This window comes from Drosophila navojoa, chromosome 4 (assembly GCF_054131105.1).
Source record: "Drosophila navojoa isolate 15081-1374.11 chromosome 4, UAZ_NAV_1.0, whole genome shotgun sequence".
Lineage (NCBI taxonomy): Eukaryota > Metazoa > Arthropoda > Insecta > Diptera > Drosophilidae > Drosophila > Drosophila navojoa.
In genome coordinates, this window is record NC_142892.1 from 11,626,819 (window position 1) to 11,641,762 (window position 14,944).

The 14,944-nt window shown below is 42.1% G+C and overlaps 2 protein-coding genes across 4 annotated transcripts; both read left to right on the plus strand.

Moving 5' to 3' along the window:
- The first annotated feature begins 243 nt into the window (after nucleotides 1–243).
- Lkr (Leucokinin receptor) lies at nucleotides 244–6,502 on the plus strand. Of its 2 annotated transcripts, none has more exons than XM_018102757.3 (7): nucleotides 244–468; nucleotides 953–1,155; nucleotides 2,209–2,357; nucleotides 3,098–3,219; nucleotides 3,291–3,517; nucleotides 3,597–3,788; nucleotides 5,056–6,502. In XM_018102757.3, exons 1-7 carry the CDS (start codon nucleotides 393–395, stop codon nucleotides 5,746–5,748), a joined length of 1,662 nt encoding a protein of 553 aa, XP_017958246.1. In that variant the 5' UTR covers nucleotides 244–392; the 3' UTR covers nucleotides 5,749–6,502. The 2 variants fall into 2 exon arrangements, with proteins under 2 accessions (XP_017958246.1, XP_089115867.1); XM_089259741.1 differs by having other exon boundaries at nucleotides 250–468; nucleotides 953–1,166.
- Nucleotides 6,503–8,176: 1,674 nt separating this feature from the next.
- LOC108650176 (fatty acyl-CoA reductase wat) lies at nucleotides 8,177–14,514 on the plus strand. Of its 2 annotated transcripts, XM_030384312.2 has the most exons (11): nucleotides 8,177–8,253; nucleotides 8,338–8,708; nucleotides 8,849–8,977; nucleotides 10,053–10,172; nucleotides 10,997–11,095; nucleotides 11,290–11,446; nucleotides 12,438–12,627; nucleotides 12,832–12,975; nucleotides 13,401–13,520; nucleotides 13,925–14,188; nucleotides 14,291–14,514. In XM_030384312.2, the coding sequence occupies exons 1-11, from the start codon at nucleotides 8,229–8,231 to the stop codon at nucleotides 14,400–14,402; spliced, it is 1,731 nt and encodes a 576-aa protein (XP_030240172.1). In that variant the 5' UTR covers nucleotides 8,177–8,228; the 3' UTR covers nucleotides 14,403–14,514. The 2 variants fall into 2 exon arrangements, with proteins under 2 accessions (XP_030240172.1, XP_017954782.2); XM_018099293.3 differs by lacking the exon at nucleotides 8,177–8,253 and having other exon boundaries at nucleotides 8,310–8,708.
- The last annotated feature ends 430 nt before the right edge of the window (nucleotides 14,515–14,944 follow it).

The following is a 14,944-nucleotide window of genomic DNA, read 5'->3' on the forward strand; positions in this document are numbered from 1 at the left end:
AGGCATGCCAGGCAGCCCAGGATACATGTCTCCCTCTGAAGGATATGGAGTACTCAAATAACATTTCCTTAGCCGCCTCCAATGGACCCAGCTGCCGGCTGCTGTTTAATTTACTTGATTTGTGTTGAGTTGTGTACTTGTTTGCTTTTCATTTCAACTTCAGACTCGCTGTTTCCGCATTCTTATTGCAATTCATTCATGGCTGGCAAAACTGCTCGGCAAGTGTCAAATAATTTGTCCATTCAAACTTTTTTATGCGCAGGCAACGAACGGCGAGGACAATAAAATGCATTGTACCACATAAATTTCGGTTGGCTTAGCCGAAAACTCGCCAAGCTCTTGTAAATTGGCAGCACTTTGTCTGGCAGAGAGTCCCGGGAAATAATAATAAAATGGAATCCGATATAATATACGATCAACATGTGCATGAGGAGCTGCTGCCAGGCGCCGAGGAGGAGGCGGAGTTCGGTAAGTGTTAACTCCAAGATTTCTCTCGCATTACTTTTGTTATGTTATTTAATTTTTTTTGGAAGGAACTTACTAATGGCTATATATGTCGGAGTTCGTGAGCTTTGCTCATTTATCAAATTATGACAACTTTGTTTCTGCATTTTTTCTTATTTTTCTGTTGCTTGGATACATTGGTCTTTGGTCTTTGGCATTTGGCCTTTGGCCTTTGCAGTATGCCTGTAATCGCTCCTTAAACATCACTTACAATTCCCTAAGCCTGCTCAACACAGAATCCATTTCCATTATTGAAGTGATGATGAGCCCTGCTCTGGCAAGTGCCAATCGATGGAGGACTTCAATAATTAAATTGATGACTGCTGCTGATAAAGGGATAACCCGCTGCTGTTGGCATTTTCCTTATACATTTTTCTTCTTCTTCTTCTTCTTCCTTTTTCGCACTGCTCATTTTTCATTTTGCGTTTCGCTTTGCCCTCTGCCACAGAACGTCTTTATGCGGCGCCCGCGGAAATTGTGGCTCTACTCTCCATCTTCTACGGCGGCATTAGCATTTTAGCCGTGATTGGCAACACGCTGGTTATATGGGTGGTGGCAACCACTCGACAAATGCGCACCGTCACCAATATGTACATTGCGAATTTAGCGTTTGCGGATGTCATTATTGGACTATTCAGCATACCGTTTCAGGTGAGTTTCAGGTAAATGCAGTTTGCAAATTAATTTTACCCACACACGGACACACACACAACACACGCAAATATTTTTCGTGTATTCTAATTATGCAAATATTTACCGACAATGGCTACCTCTTCAGATCGGACGCGTTGGCCAATTAGCCGTGGCCGGCAAACATTTTCATTATGGCCATTGCAGCTTTAAATGTTGCGTGGCATTAATTAAACATTGCGCATACGCCATGCATGCCCATGCAGAGATGCTAAATAAATTGAGTTTCGCTGATTTTCGACTGGCTGTTAACACTTTGTGCACATAAATCAGTTTAATGGCATTAGCCCAGTTTCCAGTTACATTTTCGATTGCTGCTGCTGCTGCTGCTGCGTTAATATTCCCTTTATGGCCCAACACAGCCGCAAACATCGATTTCACTATAATCGAACATCAATTTAATTTCCGGCGCTTAAACACGCCGCTTCAACATTATTGAGATTAGAATTTTGACAGTTTTTCGCACGAAACCAGCTGCCAGCCCATTTCCTCGTCTGCCCCCCTCGCCCACACAAAATATACTTTGGATAATGGAATAAACAGTTTTGTATCCAGTCATAATGGAATTAGGATTTCGTGCCCAGACACAGTCCTAAGCATAACTCAATTTCCGGCCAATTATTTCGCAATTAAATTTATGTTAAGTAGTCGAAAGTGAAAGTTCTGTTCGCCATTTGCGGATCAAAGCCAAGGCTTGTCTTAAATATTTTAATTGTTCTCCCGCCTCCGATTTGTAATTACATGCAAAAAGCGGGCAGCTTGACAGTTCTCCCTACCCTAAACAATTGCTTGGGCAAAGCCAGACAGCCAGATAGACAGTCGGACAGACGGACAGACAGACACAACATACAAAGCAAAGTAATCAGGACACGAATTCACGCATTTTAATTGTTTATTCCCGGACATGCTCTGCCCATGCCTCAAATATGATATTTTTACCATCTGTTGGCTATTTTAATAGGCCCAATTGGCTTAATAACATATTAAATATTTGATGTCCTTCGCTTATTTCAGTTCCAAGCTGCGCTGCTTCAGCGCTGGAATCTGCCGTATTTCATGTGCGGCTTCTGCCCGTTCGTGCAGGCGCTCAGCGTGAACGTGTCCGTGTTCACATTGACTGCGATTGCCATCGATCGACATCGGGCCATAATTAATCCATTACGGTAAGACAAATGACTTCTTAACTGTGTGCTGTATTGAAAATAATAGATTTTGTAAATATTCGATGAGAGCACAAAAATGTTTATGGATAAATATATATGATGGCTCTAGGATTTTTTTAGATAAAGTATTTGTTAGTCAGTTAGTATTAGTTAACTATATGCAGCCAAATATCATCAGAGCTAAGTAAATGCCAAGAATTTATATAAATAAATTTGTTTAAATGCTACACAAAAATCTATTTGGGGGCATACAAATCTTTTTATTCAGGGCAGTCGAAGTGTAGCTTGTTAAAAAGTTCATAAATGCGTCAATGGAAACTGATTTTTTTTTTAAGATATGGTTTATGTAAAAATAGTCAACCAATACCTTGATTATGACCTGCGGACGATAGAGAAAATGAGCCACAGTTGTGCCTTGCGCCTCACGGAAAATACGTAATGAAAAATCAAATTAACAAAATTTAATAAATGACTCTATAAATATGAACAAAATTATAGATAAGCCTAGAGACAGGGAGGGAATGAGGGACCAATTTAGCTGTTAAGAAAATAATATCAAGAATACGGTAAAGCATGTTTAGCATTTTCCAAGTTTTTATACAAAAAGTTGCGTACCTTTGGAGATAGCAGCAGCAGCAGCAGCTCATCTGCATACTCAGGGACATCCCGTAGTCTGGCATGCCCGTAGTCTGGAGCACTCTAACTTATGAAAATAAAAACATGTTTTCGCATTTGAGCAGCGCACGTCCCAGCAAATTCATATCGAAATTCATAATTGGAGGCATTTGGCTGCTGGCGCTGCTCTTCGCCGCGCCGTTCCCCATCGCGTTTCGTGTGGAGGAGATCACGGACCGTTTTCGTGGTATGTGAACAGCAAGAGACTGCAACATCTTAATTAAACTAAATATATGATGCCATGTGATTGTTGTACAGAGAACGACGTGTACTTCAATTTGACTCGGCCGTTCTGCATGAACAAGAACCTGTCCGACGAGCAGCTGAAGGCCTATCGATATGCCCTGGTCTTTGTGCAGTATCTGGTGCCGTTTTGCGTGATTAGTTTCGTCTACATACAAATGGCGGTGCGCCTTTGGGGCACACACGCGCCTGGCAACGCACAGGACTCGCGTGACATAACGCTGCTGAAGAACAAAAAGAAGGTCAGTGGTGGGGGAGGGGGAGGAGGGGAGAGCACACTCCATTTGATTATGAATGTTAGCTTATGCAATTTCATTACAGGTCATCAAAATGCTGATTATCGTCGTGGTTATCTTCGGACTGTGCTGGCTGCCCCTGCAGCTCTATAACATATTATACGTCACAATACCGGAAATCAACGACTATCATTTCATTAGCATCGTCTGGTTCTGCTGCGACTGGCTGGCCATGAGCAACAGCTGCTACAATCCCTTCATATACGGCATCTACAATGTGAGTACTAAGTGCTTTTCCCTCTGATTGTCCATAAGCCGATGGGCTTAGTCAATCGACGAAGTAAACTGAATGCCAGCTATAAACTATGATGACAGCTAAATGTCACTTCAATGGATGGCATTTAGTTAAATGAAGTTGGCTGTTTCTGGTATTTCCAGAGCCAAGGCAACCTCAGCTTAAATGACTAATGTTTATTCTCTCGAAAATGAGACAACAATGGACTTTATAAATTTATTTGCTTTGTAGCGTATAAGCTCTGCCCACACAATTTAATTAATGAAACGTCTCGCAGAGAAAAACATAAAAAACACCTACGACTATCCTGGCAGACGCACAAATAAGGCAAATCTCTCAGATATGAGCAAATATTTTATTTATTTAGTGAAGTGCTGTTGGGGACGGGACTGAAAATCAATAGGGAACACAACGAGCCAGCAAATGTGCCCAAAAAGTTTTCGCTCTACTTGGGCTTGTTTGTTGCTCGCGTGTGTGCTCACTTGAGCCAAAACTTTTTCGACAACTTCCGAAAGGGGAAAGTGTCAAGGCGCTGAGCAGGAGACAAGTCTTGCAAATTAGGCAATGAGAGAGAGAGAGGCAGAGGTTGGAGCGGTTGCTTCATAAAAGCCAGCTGGCACACCAAGAGCAATCAAATCTGGGCGGAATAATAATAAGTAATTTTATGATTGAGCCGTGTTTTGGTGTACAAATTATGGTATTCCAGGTATAATCCATTCCCAGAATTTCGAGTTCATTTTGCCTACTAAAAGGTGAAATTTACGAGTCATTTGACTGTTTAATTTGTAACGGTAGAGTGGAAAATTTAAATTTAAAATTTAAATTATATTATATTATTTTATTATATTAATATTTATTTTATTATATTATACGGAGCTTAAAATTTATATACATATGTACATCAAACATAATAATAACAATAATTTAAATATGGAAAATAATAATAATAATAATAATAATAATATTAATAATAATAATAATAATAATAATAATAATAATAATAATAATAATAATAATAATAATAATAATAATAATAATAATAATAATAATAATAATAATAATAATAATACATATAATACAATATTATAAAAATAACATTTATTTCCTACAAAATAAAAATAAATTTAATTTTCAAATATTATTTATTTTATATCAACTAAATTTAACATTAAAAATAAATAACAACATTTTTGTTTATTAAAAAATACCAGCGAAATAATTATTTTCATGTTGCCCCCTTTATTTGCAGGAGAAATTCAAGCGGGAATTTAACAAGCGATTTTCGGCGTGCTTCTGCAAATTCAAGACCAGCCTGGAGCCGCATGAACGCACCTTTTCGATGCACACGCGTGCCAGCTCCATACGCTCCACCTACGCCAACTCATCGATGCGCATACGCAGCAATTTCTTTGGCGCACGGAATGCTGGCGGCAATGGCAAGGGCGGCATGAGTTTTGCCCGAACTGCTTATCAGGCCAATTTCAATGGCAACGGGCATGGGCAGGGGCATAACAATGCCAACGGCGGGGGAGGTGGCGGCAGCACCAGTAGCTACAACAACAATGGCCATCAAACTGTGGTGACATTTGCGGGCAGCGAAACGACAATGGCCCCATGGCGACGTAATCACTTCAAACCGCTGCATCCGAATGTGGTTGAGTGCGAGGATGATTTGGCACTGATGGAGCTGCCGTCCACCAGCGAGGAGCTGCCGTCCAGCATGGGCGGCGGCGCAGCGAATGGAGCGGGCGTGCAGCTGGCGCTGTTTAAGGACGCATCCCGAGAAAGTTTTAGTTGCATTTGTGAACAGGAATTCGGTAGTCGGACAGAGTGTGACGGAACCTGCATACTCAGTGAAGTATCCCGGGTGCAGCAGCCGGCAGCGGGTGGCGGCGGCAGCGGCTCGGAGCCCGTGAGCGAATCCTTGTGGCAGCCCCTCTAAATGCCCAGCGAATACGGCGTATTTCTCTGTGATTTCGAAATAATGAATTGTGATTGCAAACTGAATGTTGTTGTTGTTGTTGTATGCGAGCACCGAACAATGTGTATAGAGTAGGACCTGTCTGTCTGTGTGTGTGTGTGTGTGGAGTATTCCTAGCTGCAAGCCATGTACAGTATTATTATAGAGACTATAGTCAGAGAGTGGGGGCCACGGAATCGCGCAGAGACACACGAGAAACACGAAGTGCTAAGCCCTAAATTGAACATAAAATTGAAATAATCAATTTCAATATCCTGCGAAAGGATGAAAGTCACAAATGTACCATACATATATACATATATACATACATATATAAATACGATAAAAAAAAACGTGTTGAAATCCATTTAGAAATAACTGTTATTTCGACACGCTTGCTATATTTACATTTCATTTGTTATTTTTTGCCCATCTAACTATTTGTAAGCGCATTAAGCCATTTACTCCAATTAATAGTCTCATGAAATCAATTAACTAGCGTTAAATGATAAATTATTGAATTAGTTTTTAAATAATACCATCAATACAAATATTTCTATGTATTTCTGTAATATAGATGTGCACGTTTTATGGCATGAAAAGGCTAATTAATGTAATTATCTTATGGAATTATCAATAATAAAAACAAAAAAACATACAAAAATACAATAAATAAAAACATTTCGTATCATTAAACATTTATTTCTATTCAGCTATTCAGTTATGGCCAGTTAATTACCGCACAATTATTGAAATCACATCAATAAATTACTTTGTATAAATTAAATTAATTCAATGAACCACAAATTTCCAAGCGATTTGCTTTGCACAATTGGTAACAGTAAATTTTGAAAATTAAATTTATAAATTTATAGCAAGTGCCAAAGCTTTGTGCTATAAGAAATGCAAACTTATACTCCAAGTTATTTTGCTTGAGCAGAAAGCTTTGCGGTTAAGTCAAGACTCAAGCTTTTTTGTAAGCATAGCGCGTACGCAAACCAAACTTGGATAAGAACAGAAAAGCTTAAGACACCAACGGCAAAGCTTAGCAAGCAAAGTAGCCAGAAAAAAGCTTCTACTTCCACAGGGTGATTCGAGTTATACTTGAGCAGATGCAAGACTTAAGTTACACTGCTTAACAACGTATCTTTTTGCTTTCATATCTGGAAATATTTAAAGAGAAGAAGAAGACTTGGGTATAAGACTGAAGCTGAAGCAGGCCCTTAAATAGGCGTCAGCTTCTGCTCAAACTCGACTTCCAATTCCATTAAAAGTCAAGCTAAACTCTTTCGAGGTCAGACCAGTATTATTCCAGTATTAATTTTCTCTGGCGGTCATTTGGCTAACGAAGAGTATTTTCAGCTGCTCTTATATTTCTTTTCTATCTGCAAAAAATACCAAAATAAATATACTGCTGCTGAAATAATTTACATCAAGTTTTTATTGGGAATACTTTCTTTTTAAAATTTTCTTTAGATCATGTAATTTATATAGAAAGGTCGCGTGTGTTATGATTAAACTACCCTAATCGCCGGGCAAACACACCGGGATATTCTGGTTGACAAACACTAACAAACTACATATGACAGCAACAGCAACAACAACAACATCATGAGCAACAACAGTGGCACGCAATAGTTGGCATATGTGGTTCTAGTTCGTTTCTTTTTATGCCACATGCAACCAAACAACATATGGTGCACTCTAAGGAGCACACACACATACACACACACACAGACGCATACACAGTGAGCGTCAGATATACACTGTACAACACGCAATGAACTGACTGACTGACTGACTGGACATGGACATGTATGTACATGCATGTGCCGGCCGTGGCAGCATTTAAGCTTACACTCTCGCTCTCACCGAGACACACACACACACACGCACAGCCACATGCATGGGTGCAATGAGCAGTGAGTGTCCTGGCAGCAGGAAGAAGGCCGCATTGGCTGTTGATAATTGAATAATTAACAATGTTGAAAATGGCTGAAAGGGCGTCTAACGACAGCGGGGTAGGGAGTAGGGGCTAGCGCAAGGGTAAGTTGCTTTAACAGTCAGTGCTAATGTATGCATGTGTGTGTGTGTGTGTGTCTGTGTGTGTGTGAACAGTGCAGGTCAGCAGGTCAACTGCAACCGCAATGTCAGCCAGAGACCTCAACAACATTAAGCTGAATAACTAATACACAGACTTACGCACACACACACATGCACGGATCCACACATGCACACTCACAGCGATAAGTATACACATCAAATATAATTGAGTTTTGGTAAATAATTGACATACGATGGGAAAATCTTAAGGCGCAGCGACTGCCAGTTATTGATTGACATCTGCTTCTATATATATATATATTTCATATTTTCAACAATTAGAAAACGAAAGTGAACTTTTCAAAGTGTCTCCAGTCCTCGTGTCGAGTGGTTCAGTTTGGTGTCGAGTGGCAAGGAAAATGCGTGATGCAAATGTGAATAAAGGTGCGTAGAGCAGATAGCTGGAGTGCTAAGCAAACTAATTCCATCGAATGAATCACATGTACGAAGAGTCTATGCCAATTGCAGTGCCTCGCAAGGCCTTCTCATCGACTAGCTCCTCGCGCCGCAGCAGTGGCAGCAACACCGAATTCTGCGAGGCATTCACAACAATGAGTACGGGCACCGGCACTGCCACTGGCACGGCAAACATTGATGTGGATGCTGCTGCTGCTACTGGGGGCATTGATGGGGCACTGATGGGCACGCCCAGTGCAACACCAGTTACCGACTTCTATAGAGATGCCACGGTGCTCATTACGGGCGGCACGGGCTTTGTGGGCAAAGTGCTAACCGAGAAATTGTTGCGCGCCTTTGGTTTGCGTAAAATTTACATGCTGATACGCAGCAAGGACAACATGAGCGTGCAGGAGCGCTTGCAGGGATTCTTCAATGAGTCGGTAAGTCAATAGCAAAAACTGGGGGAAATGAGCTACCGCAACGCAGCACGCCCCCATTTTGCCATGCCCGAACAATGCAAACTCAATAAACCTGCTCCTGCTGCTCCTGCTGCTGCTACTGCCTCTCGTTGCTATTGCAGATATTCAATATTATGCGCGCTGAGCGGCCGGAGCTGTTGGAGAAGGTGCATCCGATACGCGCTGATTACGGTGCCATCGACCTGGACATTGATGCCGCCGACCGTGCAATGCTCTCGTCTGAGGTCCAGGTGAGTGTTGTGAGCCGCCGTTGCCATTCCGATTGCAGGTTCGAGTGCTTTGTTGCCTGTTTCTGTTGGCAATTCAATCAATAGACTTTTGTGTGAAAACTTTTGTGTGCGAGTGTGTGTGCGATTGTGTGTGCGATTGTGTGTGTGTTTGCCTATCTGTTTGGATATCTGTCCAACTGTCTGCTTGACTATCTATCTGTCCGTCCGTCCGTCCGTCTGTCTGTCTGTTTGTGCATTACGTTACGTTACACTGCCTGCCAAAGGCAGGCGCCATGTTTACGACAACAGCATGCAGTCAGTTTATTTCCTTTTTATGATTTTTCTCCGCACAACAAACACACACTTGGCGAAGACAAGGCACGAATATATATATAGAGAGAGAAAGAGATATATACACATATATATACATATATTTTTCTACTTTTCAACAAAAATTGAAACTCGGCACGTCGTCCTATGAAAATGTGTGTGCCTGCTGGTTTTGCTAGTCCTGCGGCTGCTGCTGCTGCTGCTGCTGCTACTGCTACTGCTGCCGGTTATAAAAAACAATATATAAATAAATGAAAATTCCAGTGCATGCTTCAAGTGTTTGGCATGCGCGAGCCATTGTCCTGCCAGTCGCATCCGTTCGGCGTTTCTATTTATTTTATTTTCCTTTTTGGCTCTATTTCGTTTCATTCTTATTTTTTTTCTGGCTGTTTGCAAAACATTTTGCATACAAGTCACTCACACACACACACACATGCGGCGCAGTCGGCAGGACTCGCAGTGCTTAGTCCTGGCACTGTTTTAAAACTAAAATTGCTTTGTTGTCGATGTTCAATGCAGCAGTTGCATCTGTAGCCATGTCCCATGTCCTGACTTTGAGGTTATCAGCGAATGCAGCGAACAGTGTGAGCCCAAACAAACACCAACTGCATGCAAAGCGCTTCTGTTTTGCATGCAACTCTCGTGCATATTGCATGCGCTCCCAGTTGTTTAGTTCTGTTCGACTGTTGTTGCTATTGCTGGCATTGCTCAATTTTAATATGCATTACTTGTGTTATTTTTCTTGTCTTTGTACTCTTCTTCTTAGATCGTCTTCAATGTTGTCGCCTCGGTGAAATTCAATGAGAAACTAAGCGATGCTATTGACATTAATGTCCTGGGCACCAAGAAGATACTCGATTTGGCTATGCAAATGAAGCAGCTGAAGGTAAGCAAGTGTCTAAGCAGCAGCTTGGACATGTCAGAACATGCAAATATGTAAGAGCTAAAAGGAAATTTAGATGTATGTATGTATTACGTCGAGTATATTGGATATTTAGATGTGAGATAGGCTATTGGACTATAAGAACAGAGACGTGTTAAAGTGGAGAAGAGAACCTGCATATTCTTAAGGCAAGAGATATATTTATCTATCTAGCTTTACTCTACGATGAAGTAGTCTCTCTCAGCATATCAGCTGCCTATAGAAGATGGTCTCCATGCCAACCCTAACTGCCCAGGCAGACCCACACGAGTTTCATAGACTGTTCCCATCTTTTGTGCACGTTTTTATACCATGCTTTCCAATTAATATAAAAAATCTATTTGTTAATGCCCGAGTTGCATTTGGCAGTTAATCCGCTCAGAGTATTTACAAATTGCGGTTGTCATGGATTCCTTTTGATTTTTTGTTCTTCGGCGTAAAATTAATTCAAATATTCGCATATCGCATTTAAGTAAGCGACATGCATATTTCGCATGTCTGCTTGCGAAATGTTTGTGCATGCATTTTAATATTTACAACTGAGCCGGAGAGTGGGGTTTGACTGAGCCGGAGAGTGGGGTTTGACTGTGTGTGCGTGTGTTTATATGTTTTTTTAATATATACTGCTTTTTTTATGTTGTTGCATATTTTTACGGCTGCGGCGTGCAAACAATTTCAACACAATTCAATCAACATTCGACATGCTGCCGCCAACTGGCCGCCCGCTGCCATCAATACCACCCAATGCGCACCACCGACGCACCACCGCTCGGCCGGCCGTCCCGCAGTCGTTTGTGCACATTTCGACACTGTACTGCAACTGCAATCGCAAATTTATCAAGGAGCAAGTGTATGAGAACGAAATTGGCTACGAAAAAATCATGCAGGTAAGCGGACAGGTGGACAGACAGGCAGACGCTGGGCCACTCAGTAATATTATTATTATTTTATGTGCATACGCAATGGCCGATCGCTGTCGGCCGATCTGATTGGCTTAACAATTTATTTAAATGCAAAATGTTCAACTGCAATTGATGTGGCCGTTGCTGTTGCCCATTCCGGTTTCTCGCCCCCCGCACAGATCTATCGCACCTTCGACGACGAGACGCTGGAGAAGCTGCGGCATTGCCTGATTGGCAAAATGCCCAACACCTATACGATGACCAAGAAGTGCGCCGAGAACTTGGTCAATCATCGCGCCTTTCACATGCCCGCGGGCATCTTTCGGCCGCCCATTGGTAAGCAGCAAATGCGAGTGGATTCGCTGTGGTTCGTGCTGTGGCTTTAAAGTTGACTTCACAAACTAATTGTCAGATAATTAGCCCGAAATACTCCTGGGTATGCACAAGAAACTTGTTAGATTGCACACACATACACTCCCACACACACACACACACACAGATACGCTGCTTTTAGTTTTGAGGCCCCCAAGGATTCTGCAGCTACAGCTAAAAAAAGGAATATTTAAAATTTTGTGAAAAATGGCAAACAACGTTGCATTTGCCAGGCAAGCCGAGGAGTGTGCCATGGTTTAGCAGATAAATGCATGTGGAAAAAGTTTTCTTTTCATTCGTTTTTTCTCTGCTCAATTTTTGCAAACGGCAACGAAACGCAACGTAACGTAACGAACGAAACGTAACGGAAACAAAGGCCAACAAAAAAACGTCCGAGCATGTCTGACTTGCCCACGACTCTGAAAAAGCCCCCACGACTTCATCTAAAGCTGAGCAGCAGCAGCAGCAGCAGCAGGAGTCGTAGCAGCAGTAGCAGGAGTCGTAGCTGCTCTAGCTTCTAGCTGCAGCTCGGTAACAAAGCGCAAACAAATTTTCATTTATTTTAACACAAAATGCCAAAGCATCCTTCCAGCATCCTAAGCTGGCCCCCAACAACAACAACAACAACAACAACAACAGCGATGCAAAAAATAACAAAAAATCGAGGTTCAAGTGCAAAACTTGCAATTGGAAGTCAGGCATATCAGCTAGCAGCTGGCTGAGCCAATGGAGGCTAGAGGATTGGAGTATCGTAGCATTTACTCTGTACATGTATATATGTGTGTGTGTGTGTTTCTTCTCTCCCTCTCCCATTATTGCTCTCTATTCATTTGTGTTGCACTGGGCTAAGGGGACCATTATCGCTTTTGGCGCTGTCCAAAATCAACAACGCTCTTCGCTGTTCGGTCTCGGGTCGAATGCAGCAATGCAGCCATTAATTCTTATTTATTTGCAGTAATGTCAACGTACAAGGATCCATTTCCCGGCTGGACTGATAATTTGTACGGGCCATCAGGTTTATGCACTTGGTCAGCCCGGGGACTCGTACGTTGCATTTACGGCACGGCCAACTGCAAGGCGAACATGGTGCCCGCCGATTATGTGGTGAATGCCATGATAGCAACCGCCTGGGACATTGCCCGAAGGTTAGTGCTGGATTGCCAGCGGCTTGGCTGGCTCTTTAAATGAAGCTGAGTAAGAGCATGTTGAGAAAATATTCAAGAGCTGCTGCTGATCAAACTCAAACTGAAACTCAAACTCTCGCATATCTTTCTTCAGTTTCTCTTAACTTTGTCTTAAATTCAGCATTATTTTTTATTGACAATTTCTTTACACGCCCGTAATCCCAGATTCGAGCAACGCGAGAGTCAACTGGATGGCAAGTCTGAGCTGCCTGTTTACAATTATGTATCCGACGTAAATAATATTACCTGGGGCCAGTACATGCACCTGTCGCGTCGTGGCTTTCACGAGCCATTCGACAAGTCGCTTTGGTGAGTCTGTCCACACACACACACATGCACACACTTTTACTGTTGCTATAAATATTCTTTGTTAAATTTCTATTTTCGGTACAACGTTATCCGCACGAACTGTTGCCATATTGCATGCATGTCTAATCCAAATGCTTAAATATGGCTCAATTTCCCTTTTCCTTCTTTCTTTTTGCTGCTGAATTTATCTACACTCTGCTAATACCTTGAAACAATGAAACACATGCCAAACTCAAACTACAATGAAAAAAAAAAAAACAACAACAATAACAAACTTCTGCATGCGACGCGGCGGCTAACAAAATCTCACAAAAAAAAAAAAAACGTAAAACGAAACTGAACCAAAACCAAAAACCCAACCAAATCGAATGGCCAACGACTGGCAACATGGACATCGAATCCGCTGGACCACATTATTGTCACAGGTGCTTCTCGTACGTTATAATACCATCGAAGCCTCTGCATTGTGCAATTGCATTTTTCTTGCACAATATCCCAGCTTATATTTTAGATTTAATTGCCATGGCCACCGGACAAAAGCGCATGTAAGTACACACACACACACATGTATACGGTCAGCCAGCCATACACACACATGCACACACAATGGTTCTGTGTGTGTGTTTGCCCCCCAAGTTAGTGTCTGCCATTGTGGATTTTAGGTGCGCTACATTGAGCGCATTTTAAGCGCAACATTGAAAGGCAATTGAGAGCAGCTGCGCGAACTCTCGCCCACTCTCACAGTGGGCATATTGGCTAGGCCGAACGGGCTGCCATAGTGCAGCTAATTAGAGTATTTCCAATCGGAAGTCGATTTACCCTTACAAATATCAATTAGAGCGCAGGGAATGCACAACGGCATTCGGGTATTATTTGTCCAGGCGGTGGGCATGGCTGGCTGCTCAATTAGTCGAGCTGATCAATAGTAATGCCCGTTACGCACTCTTAGCTATGTGAAGGCTTATCAGAAAATCTCGCGCATCATCAATATGATGGCCTGGTTCGGTCTCAAGGAGTGGAAGTTTGCGCATCGCAACATTGACGAATTGAACGAGCGGCTGCCGCTCGCGGAGCGTGAGAAGCTGCAGTTCAACATTGCGACGATTAATTGGAGCGAATATTTTCGTTCGTATCTGAGCGGCATCAGGCGCTACTTCTTTAAGGATAACGCTAACGATAATAAATTACAGCAGCGCAAAACTATTTATCGCAGGTGAGCCAACCCTAGAGAGAGACAGAGAGAGAACGAGACTGAGAGAGAGAGAGCAAGCATCACTAAGTACTTTTTAATTACACTTTGTTTGCTCTCTTACAGAATGCTGGTGCTGCACACGCTGCTGAAGACGACATTTGGTCTTTCATTAATTATGTGCATTCTGCGCTTTTATCTCACAATTTTCAAAATTATGCCAAGGATTGCGCTCTAGGTGTGCCTGTATGTGTGTATGTGTGTGTGTATGTGTGTGCCGTCATTATAAATTGTAATTCAAGCGCATAACGTTTTAATAAACTCAATGGCAAGCGATTTCTTAAAAGACATTTCAACTTTGTCTAGCATTACTCATACGCAACGTGGCCGCAACATGAAGAAGCAGCACCACCAACAGCAGCAGAAGAAGAAGATGACGAAGAAGTTGGCGCACAACTTCGGTTAGCTGCTTCTGCTTTTCTTTCTTTGCACTCTGCCAACGCTTGACATGTGTTGATGTTGTTTTTGCAGCCACCGAGTTGACTGAGCGGTGTAACCGAGCGGTAGCTCGACTTTGACAGGGTGAGGGGGGGAAGGCAGGGAACAGGTAAGAAAAAAGTTGGCTGCTTGTGAACTTTGTATTTTTATATTTTATATTTTGTCATGCTCTCCTGAAATATGATGCAATTTTTGCTGCGATAAAGTTGCCAGGACTAAAACGTCATAACACACACTCACAGCAGATTGTAAGTGTTGACTTTACGCAAGAGAGAGAGAGAG

What these genes read in the sequence shown, in the direction of transcription:
- Lkr (XM_018102757.3), top strand. Translation starts at nt 393, where the DNA reads ATGGAATCCGATATAATATACGATCAACATGTGCATGAGGAGCTGCTG. An exon ending in CGAGGAGGAGGCGGAGTTCG is followed by an intron (nt 469 to 952) that starts GTAAGTGTTAAC and finishes CCTCTGCCACAG; the next exon opens with AACGTCTTTATGCGGCGCCC. An exon ending in GCCATAATTAATCCATTACG is followed by an intron (nt 2,358 to 3,097) that starts GTAAGACAAATG and finishes GCATTTGAGCAG; the next exon opens with CGCACGTCCCAGCAAATTCA.
- LOC108650176 (XM_018099293.3), top strand. Translation starts at nt 8,310, where the DNA reads ATGTACGAAGAGTCTATGCCAATTGCAGTGCCTCGCAAGGCCTTCTCA. An exon ending in AGGGATTCTTCAATGAGTCG is followed by an intron (nt 8,709 to 8,848) that starts GTAAGTCAATAG and finishes TTGCTATTGCAG; the next exon opens with ATATTCAATATTATGCGCGC. An exon ending in CGCAAAACTATTTATCGCAG is followed by an intron (nt 14,189 to 14,290) that starts GTGAGCCAACCC and finishes GCTCTCTTACAG; the next exon opens with AATGCTGGTGCTGCACACGC.